The sequence below is a fragment of the Lynx rufus genome, unplaced genomic scaffold (genome assembly GCF_022079265.1).
Source record: "Lynx rufus isolate CCGP_SWC_20201006 ecotype Redwood Valley unplaced genomic scaffold, mLynRuf1.p SCAF_3, whole genome shotgun sequence".
Lineage (NCBI taxonomy): Eukaryota > Metazoa > Chordata > Mammalia > Carnivora > Felidae > Lynx > Lynx rufus.
The window spans coordinates 171503730-171513076 of record NW_025814845.1 but is presented as its reverse complement, the minus strand read 5'-3'; the positions used below and the strand labels follow the sequence as shown (position 1 = coordinate 171513076).

The 9347-nt window shown below is 48.7% G+C and overlaps 1 protein-coding gene across 1 annotated transcript in view; it reads left to right on the top strand.

Annotated features, from left to right (window-relative positions):
- The first annotated feature begins 5854 nt into the window (after positions 1-5854).
- The window catches only part of ADRA1A (adrenoceptor alpha 1A), a 107746-nt gene continuing 104253 nt past the window's right edge, over positions 5855-9347 (top strand). Inside the window, exon 1 of the mRNA XM_047091884.1 lies at positions 5855-6737. Coding sequence (XP_046947840.1) covers positions 5855-6737 — 883 coding nt within the window. The remainder of the gene's footprint in view (positions 6738-9347) is intronic.

Below are 9347 nucleotides of genomic sequence, written 5' to 3'. Positions count from 1 at the left end.
GTATATAATATATTTCAGATATGTATGTATATCATTTGCACACATGACAAAAATGTATCAAATATTGCACAGTGGTTATTTCTGCAATGGCAGAATTATAGATTATGTCTTATTTTTATTTCCAACTTTTCAAAATATGCTGTTAAAATCATATATTTTATAATGAAATACAGGCCAATAAGCATTTTAATGTCCCCATAGACATCATCAGCAGGTGGAGAAATGACATAAAGCATTTCTACATTTGGTACAGATATTGATTTTTGGTGTTTACCTTCCCTTTTAGATGATATTGACAAATTTGATCGATATGACTCAACTCACATTTGCTATACAAGAGCAAAGATTTATTGCTTTACAGAAATAATTTACCTGATTTAGCTATAGGCTGACTTGACCCCATATTCCCACCATAATCTACAATGTAGGGATGGGCTCCATGACTCATAAGAGGCTTGGAACAAGTTGTTTTCTCAAGGGCAACAAGAATAAGCAGGACAAATGATGACAAGGGCAGAATTATTATCCCTTCCGAGGCTTCCTTCAGTAGTGTCTGTGCACTGGGTGGTTTAGAAGGATTAGAAGACAATGCCTGTTTAGAGAAGTGCGACTTGATACCTGCATCAATATCATTCTGAGCAATGTTTTTCATTTTCCTTCCACTTTAACTTTTTAAGCCTTACGCGAATTAGTTGAAAAGCCAGGTCTTTTAGGCAGATATTAACATTAAGCCCTCTACTCTGTCACTTGGAATCATAAGCTCCTAATTCCATTGTGTATTGTCTTCTAAGATAATGATTGACAGATTTTTTTTTCTTGAAGCTTCCTATATTTGCTGACTGTCTCACTAGTCACTAACAGAATCCTGCCAATCGAAGTCATTGGGTGTACGGTGATTGCAAGATCTTCTCCAATTAGACCCCAGTGTCCCTGAACACACACACACACACACACACACACACACACACACGCACACGCATGCACACACATGCATGCACCCATGTATAGACACACATCCCCCCTCTGTTTTACACCTGTTGTTGATCTGCCTTTCTCACTTTTGCCTACCAATCTAAATTCTACTTATTCTGCAAGCCCTAAATCAAGCAATATCCTCCCAAGAGCCTTCCTGGAACCTCTCCTGCAATGAATTTCTCAGCTTCCATCACACCCAAAGTCTAGAGAGTAGCATTCTTAGGTCCAGGCAAGAGGATTCCTAACTTGGGTTTTGGGCTTTAGAGATCCCAGAATCTATAAGACTACAGGATTGAGGTAATATCCCTGAGTAGAGCCTACACCCTTCTTTCTAGATCATGCTCTGGGACCCAGAATCCTCTGCTCCAAATGGCCACACAACCACTTTTAGGGCCTTAGGCCTTTTTCTTGGGCCCATCTTCTCAAGGGCAGACCACATTATAGGCCACTGCCAAAGGCCAAGGTAGAGCTGTCTGGATGTATGGATGGAAGTGTTTGTACATATTTTCATGGTCCTTCAAGATGTGGGACAAGGGAAAGTGAGAAGAAAGGGGGAGCAGCCAGTGAACGGGGCCATTCTTTTGCTTTGCCATGTTGGGTCACTCTGCTTACAGCAGTGGGCTTGGGCGTAATTTTCAGGTCATTTCACAGATTTCTCCAGCTGAATACATAGTGCTCTTGTTAAATGTGGGATTGGGACCACTCTGGGTTAGAAGTGTGTTTCACTTTAACGTAGGGCACAAAATGAGCAGAGTTTTTAGTTAATAAGATTAATAACAGGAGGATGGATAAGCTTCATGAGATATAATTTCACTCTGTCCTAATAACAGTCTTGGGGTTTTTGTGTGTGTGGTGTGTGTGTCCCTTTAAAAATTAGGAAGCCGAGGCTCAGAAAAGCTGGGTTTTGCCCCTGGTCTTACAGGAATGCAGGGACAGCATCTTTAGGACTCTACAGCCTACTCTTTCTTCACCCCACCTCCCCATGGGTCTAACCGAACACCTTCCGGGACATCCACCTCAACCATTTTTAAAAGCGTAACCCACCAATAGATAGTTTCCTGTTTGTGGGTCTATGGTTAGTGAGGAAATAATTGGTTCTGAGAGTCAGTGTCTCAAAAACTGATGTTCACTGGCCAAGAAGCAGATTGGAAAGATCCACCTGGGGCCAAGCTAGAAATAAAGAGCAGCTCTTCTCAGCCTTGGCTCCAGCTAGTCAGCTGGTGGGGGAAAGTCAGCTGCTTGTTTGTTGGGGGCTGGAGGACTGGGAGTTCCAAAGACCTTTGTACATTCTAACCTTGCAGAGCTGAGCAATTTTTGGTTGCTTTTCTTGCTGATAACACTACTTCCCTTATCTACCACAGAACAGATCTTAATAGAGAACTCGCCTTTATGGTATAAGGTTAATGAATATGAAACTCAACAATAAAATATCTCTCCGGTGGATGGCATTGCTAAAGAACATACATGATAGACGTATCTGAGGATGAGATAATACTTCCTAATGAAGTAGTGCTTCTTGATCTTTCCACGGGCATTCCTCCAAGGCATTAGAGGTATATAACTATAAAAGAGCCTCCCAAACATCTCCTTTCGAAAAAGAAACAATATTAACAGACTTCTGTTCAGGGAAGAGAGTTCTAATGCCTACCCCTGGTCAAAGTTATCTCTTTGTTACTAGGTTCAAGGGTACCTGGCAAATACATTAAGAACAGCATATGTTTTCTAAATCAATAAAGACGAAGGAGGATGATGTAGGAGGTGGGAATCAAAGTGGAGAAAATTCGAGTGTTTTCCCAATATCCCCAAACACATACGGGTTTATTCAATTGTAAGGTAAACAGAACATGGAATTTACCAGAAGAACAAAATCAATAAAACTGGTGATGTCAGCTTTTCATACGCCAACTATTAATGAATCAAAGAGAATTAGACAGAAGTAACAGAAGTAACTTTCCTTTTAAAAATACATTTTCTTACGAAAGCTGGAAAAGAATTTGTGGAACTTTACCAACACTAAACTGTGTAAGAAACTACAGCGGGACTATAATGTTTTTAAAATCCATCTGAGATGGATGAGAGACGGATGAGAGAAAGGTCCGAGAAATGAGAAATGGATCATATTTCATAAAGTTTAAATATGCTCCCTTTACATCTTCCAGGAATCATAACTTTATTACAATCAGATTCATTAAATGTTATCTGGTTTTACTCTCATCTTGAAACACCTTCAAATAATACAATTTACCCGTGTATTTGGCATAACAACATATGCTCTTCTTGATTTTAACAGAACCGAGTCCAAGTGTTAACTGAATAAAGCTGTTCAAAAGTAACTTTGGGGCATTTCTGTGAACACACCACATCCGCAGTAATATCTACCAGGCAGGTGTCAATTTTTCTTTAGTTTTAAAATCGTATCATTTAAAGAAGTTATTTCCTATAAATAAAATACACACGCACACGCGCGCGCACGCGCGCACGCACGCACACACACACACACACCACGCACACACAAACATCTTTTTAAAGTAAAGCGAGAACGCAATCCACCCAAGACAAGCAGGAGGGGGGAAAATACGGTTGTGCGCATTCTGCCTGTTGCCGCAGAGTAATACGGTAAACAGCCGATCACCGTACTTGCTGGGGCTACTGCCTGTGTGACGTCAGCGAGAGCTAGCTGCAAAGTTCCTTGCCGTTCTTTGCTGATGTCGGGGAGCTGAAAATTAAAAGGGTGAACGTGGAGTTATGGGTTGGCTGGGTTTTTTTCTTTTCCTATTTTCACTCTTTATTGTAAATTCTGCAGGTAAAGCGATAGTGAGCCGGGAGCTTAAAGACATCTGTAGAGGAGGGGTGAGTCAGCGGGTGCAGAAGGACTAAGAATTGGTTCCTTGGAGGGACGGTCGCCTCTTTCCCCAGAGAGGAGGCGGCGGGACTGCTCCTGGGACCGAACCCCCGTCCTCTCCCCGCTCCAGGTGAGTCCGCTGCGGCATGGGGCGCGGGCGTCCAGAGGGGCGGGGATGAGGGCAAATCGCCCTCGCTTCCCGCTGAGACGGAACCCGCACTTTGCCCGTGCGCCCCCCGCTTCTTTAACCCGCTCTGACACCTGCATCCCCACCCCACCCCGTTTCCCTTGTATACTCTGGAAAGTTACCTCCTAGTTAACAAGTGTGTCTTTTGGTCCGTATTTGTCGCCCCGAGGTAGAGGAAAGAGGCTTTCTGCAGTTGCTGGCTTTTAGGACCACCTGTGAGCTCTTGAACTTGTCATTTTCACCATAGCCTTTGCCTGGGAGTCCGGCCTCAGGGCCCGACCCCAGAATCGTCAGAAGGCAAGATGGGTCCCCACTCCTCGCACTCCTGCCTCAGTCCCCGTGGAAACCTAAGTATCTCACAAATACCGTGGCCCCCAGCCCCGCAAAGCGAAGCGTCCCGCATCCTCCTGATTTTTAAGCCTACCACATCCGCAGTGGCCGCCACTTGCAAAGCCCCTTCTGCAGAGTGGCGCTCGCCCTCTCCACCACTTCTCCCCCGGCACCCCCGCAGCCCGTCCGGGTGTGGCCGGAGGCTCAAGTCCTCCGGCACCGCTGCTCCAGCGGCTGGAAAAGGGCTCCTGGACCGACCTCGGTCGCGTTCAGCCCTCGGGCCCCGCCAGCTTTTTCTCGGGACCTGGCCCTCGGGCCGGCTTCGCGGGTCGACAGACCCGCGCGCACCGCACACCCAAGTGTGAATTCCACCGGCGTGAGCGTGCGCGTGGCACTGGCTGGCCGCGGTCCCCGGGTCGCAGCGGTTCCCTCTCCCAGGCCGCCCCCTCCAGGTGACTGAGAAGCAACCTGTTTAAATGGCACCCGGGTGGATCCTCCAGTTTCCACCGGCCAGTCTCGGCGCGACACACGTACGCACCAGCCGCAGTCCCGCCTAAGCGAGCTTCGCGGGGTTTAATCTCGCTGTGCTGCCGCGCGTAATTGGCCGCCGCGGCTTGGGGTTGTTTGCTTCGGCTCCAGGAGCCGGCCAGAGGCCGCGGGGCCGCGCGCCAAGGCAGGTTCCCAGCGGCTCGCGGTCCCCTTCCGCGCCGCCCGTGCTGCAGCAGGGCACGCCGCTCCGGGACCGCAGAGTCGCCGGGGCTCCCAGCCGCCGGGCCCGGTACGGCCTCGCTCCCCAGGGCGCCCGGTATACACCCCGCCTTTCTCTTTGCGCTCTTTCAGGGGGACGCGGGGCCGACGACGCCCCGCAGCCGCCTCGGTCTTGGCCAGCGTTCCCCGTCCACTTCCCCCGGCCTGCGCGCGCAGAAGCTGGATCTAGCACGAGTCCACCGCGCGCCGGTCACACCGTGGGTAACTGCGGGCCGGGAGAAGCGCCCAGATGCCGGCGGTCCCCGCCTTTGAGAGTCGACGGCACACCGGTACTTGATTGTGGGTAGCGGGGAGGCTGGCGCTAGATTGTTGAATTCCCAGTTACGCGCAGAATGCCCAATCTTCTAAGCAGGACGGATCGGACAGTACGGAGAAGCGGGCTCCTGTAGTTCTGGGATTGCATTTTGCAACGTGTCTCCTCGAGCTTCGCGCCAAGCCTGGGGGAGGGAGGGAGTTGGGGCCGGAAGGCCAGCGCCGCGGGTGGATAGGGTCCGCGGGTAGCCCCGCGTGTGCGTCCCTTTAATGTGTGCCATGTCGCCTTTAATGCCCTGCCCTTTTGCGTGGCCTTCTGAGGGTTTCCAGGGCAGGCCGGGGTTGCTTCCCACCCACACGCCCTCTCTCACCCCCAGCTAACCCCAGCGGGCAAGGCTCCCCAGAGCCGAGACCTTTTGACTCTGCTCCCTCGCTCCCGCCTCCGCCCTCGCCCGGGGGTGGCTCCCGAGAGCCGGACCTCGCCGGCCCCGGCTGGGACCATGGTGTTTCTCTCTGGGAATGCCTCCGACAGTTCCAACTGCACCCATCCGCAGGCACCAGTGAACATATCCAAGGCCATTCTGCTCGGGGTGATCTTGGGGGGCCTCATCATTTTCGGTGTGCTGGGCAACATCCTAGTGATCCTCTCCGTGGCCTGCCACCGGCATCTGCACTCGGTCACTCACTACTACATCGTCAACCTGGCGGTGGCCGACCTCCTCCTCACCTCCACGGTGCTGCCCTTCTCTGCCATCTTTGAGATCCTGGGCTACTGGGCCTTTGGCAGGGTTTTCTGCAATATCTGGGCGGCGGTGGACGTCCTGTGCTGCACCGCGTCCATCATGGGACTCTGCATCATCTCCATCGACCGCTACATCGGTGTGAGCTACCCGCTGCGCTACCCCACCATCGTCACCCAGAAGAGGGGTCTCATGGCCCTGCTCTGTGTCTGGGCGCTCTCCCTCGTCATCTCCATCGGGCCTCTGTTTGGCTGGAGGCAGCCGGCCCCTGAAGACGAGACCATCTGCCAGATCACCGAGGAGCCGGGCTACGTGCTCTTCTCGGCCCTGGGCTCCTTCTACGTGCCACTGACCATCATCCTGGTCATGTACTGCCGGGTCTACGTGGTGGCCAAGAGGGAAAGCCGGGGCCTCAAGTCCGGCCTCAAGACTGACAAGTCGGACTCGGAGCAGGTGACGCTCCGCATCCATCGGAAAAATGCCCCGGTAGGAGGCAGCGGGGTGTCCAGCGCCAAGAACAAGACGCACTTCTCCGTGAGGCTCCTCAAATTTTCCCGGGAGAAGAAAGCGGCCAAAACACTGGGCATCGTGGTCGGCTGCTTCGTCCTCTGCTGGCTGCCTTTTTTCCTAGTGATGCCCATTGGTAAGTCTTCAAACGCCCCATCTTTGTATTTAGGGTTCCTCATCCCCTTCCCCTTCTGCTAGACTCAAGGTCAGGGGTGGCAGAAAAAGGATCTGCATTTCAAACAGCAAAGCCAGAGGTGGGGGTGGGGAGGGGAGCAGGTAGGAAATGCTCCCCGGTAGAAAAGTAAATTTCAGTTTCCTTTCTTCTCCAGTCTCATTTACGGTATGTCCTTAGGCACCTTTTCGACTACTGTAAAGCTGCTTCCGACAGATGCAGATTAATTGGTCTCCTTAATAAGAACGCCAGCTTTTCTTAATGCCTGTAAGCATGTGTTTAATTTAAACAGATCCTCTCTTCTTTGGAGTCTCAGAGTCTCCACCACACTCTTAGGCAGGGCTATGGGATTCCACTTTCACCTCTGCTGCTCTGAACTGCAAATTCTCTTGGCCTAAAAATAAGCACTGTGCTTATTCTGAACAAATGTGTAATTTTATTATTAGATTAGATTATTCCTAAGGGTTAGTCATAATGGTCTGCTTAGTTCTATATCTGTGTTAATTTTATTTTCTGGACTCGGTATGGAAGAAAGTGTGGCGAGCCCCTGACAAGGAAAAAAAGATGATTTTATGTCCAGAAGAATTTAAGCTTTAAAGAATTCAACATCATGTTTCCTATAAGTAAATGCTTTCCCCTGTATTTTAACAGTAAGTAGCAAAACAAACAGTCCTCTTATCCAAGAGCGTTCTGGAAGCTGCAGATGACACTGTTTGAAAATAATGCAGTAATGTTACAAATCCAATTTTTGCAAATGCTAAATTAGCTGTTGTCAAAACTAATTAGCTCATCGTAAGTATCAGCAAGCTGATCCACTTGGAATAGTCATCTATCCCCGAAAGGCCTTCGTGAGATCCCAAAATGGTTGTTCGCTATTTTTAGTTTGGGAGCTCAAGTATAGACCCGCACATTGGTTATCCACTAACTGTAACAAACAAACAAAAAAATATGGTAAAAGTTAATAAAAGTTTGTTTCTGGCACCTTGGAGCCAAATTTAAGTAGCATGTATTTAAAGTACTTTACTTTGCAACTCCGTGTAATAATAGCTATTAGTTTTGGGGGCCAACTTGGTTTCATTTGGCCAGGCTTTTTATTTCATGCATCCCCTCAACAACTCAGTGAGGTTTGCGTTATTATTCTGAAATCACAAGTGTGGGGAAGGTTCTGGAGCTTCTCTAGTACCATAGCCACCGGTCACATGTGGCTGTTTAATGCAAGTTAAAGAAAATTAATATTCAGTTCCTCAATCTCACTAGCCAAAGTTCAAGCGCTCAGTAGCCACATCTGGCCAGTGGCTACTGTTTGGGAACCGCAAAGATATAGAACATTTTCATCGCTGCAGAAATTTCTATCCGACAGGGCTGCTTGAGAGGCCCTTCTGAGTTCACTAGCTGACTTTCCATTGTGCCTACCCATCATTGTTGCTGACTCTGCTCCTAGAAGTACATCACAGCTTTGAATTTACTTCAATAGCACTCTACCTGAGCCCCTGCTTCCCTATCTTTCTGCATCCCATCTCTTACTTCCTTCTGAAGTTTGCGTATTTTTTCATGCATCCATGTACTTATCAAGTGTATACCGAGCACTTGTTCTAGACATAGTTTGAGCAAGGCAGCAGACTCCTTGCCAGTAAAATGTTTGCATTCTTCTGGGGGAGATAGACAAATAAATATGTATTAAGAAGTCATGGGTTGCTAAACACTATAAAAAACTAAGCAGGATCAGAGGATAGAGATTTGTAGGACAACGGGGTGGGTGGTCAGACGAGTCCTCTCTGAAGAGGTGATATTTAAGCAGAGACCTAACTGAAGTGAGAAGCAAACTTTACAAAGTCTGGAAGGACCTTTTGGGCAGAGGAACGGCGAGTACAGAGATGGGAAAGAGCCTGACCTGTTCAAGGCAAAGCAAAGACCACCGCCTGGCTGAACTACAGAGAATGAGTGGGCAGACAAGTCCAGAAACAGGTTGTGGAAATAGACAAGGTCATGTGGGTCTTTTAGGCCCAAGTAGAATTTGCATATTATTCTAATTGTGATGGGAAGCCATCCAATTGGACAGGTGTTAGCAGGGATGTGGCTGGTTTTATATTTTTAAAGGATCACTTGGGTTTCTGGTTGGAGAGTGGGCTGTTTGGGGGGACGACTGTGGAAGCAGGGACCCCGGTTGGGAGGCTGTTAGAGAAGCCAAGGGTGGAAAGACCGAGATGTCTTGCACTTGGGTGAAACAGGTGGAGGTGGTGGGAAGTGATCACATCCGGTACTTATTCCAAATGTGGAGCTGACAAGGTTGGACACAGGGTATGAGAAAAAAGAGAGGAATTAAAGATAACTTCCGGGTCTGGGGCCTAAGCACCAGGGTAAACAGCACATTTTACTCTAGGAAAACCAGAGAATGACTGGATTGTAAGGGGCTGGCAGGGGCGTGAAGTATAAGTGTTTATTTTGTGTAGCCATGTAGCCATGCCATATAGTCACATATCTATTTGACATCTAAGTAGAAATGCCAAGTGGCAGTTAGATACATGAATTTGGAGCTGGGCTACCATATACACTGGGAACACATCCATATATTTA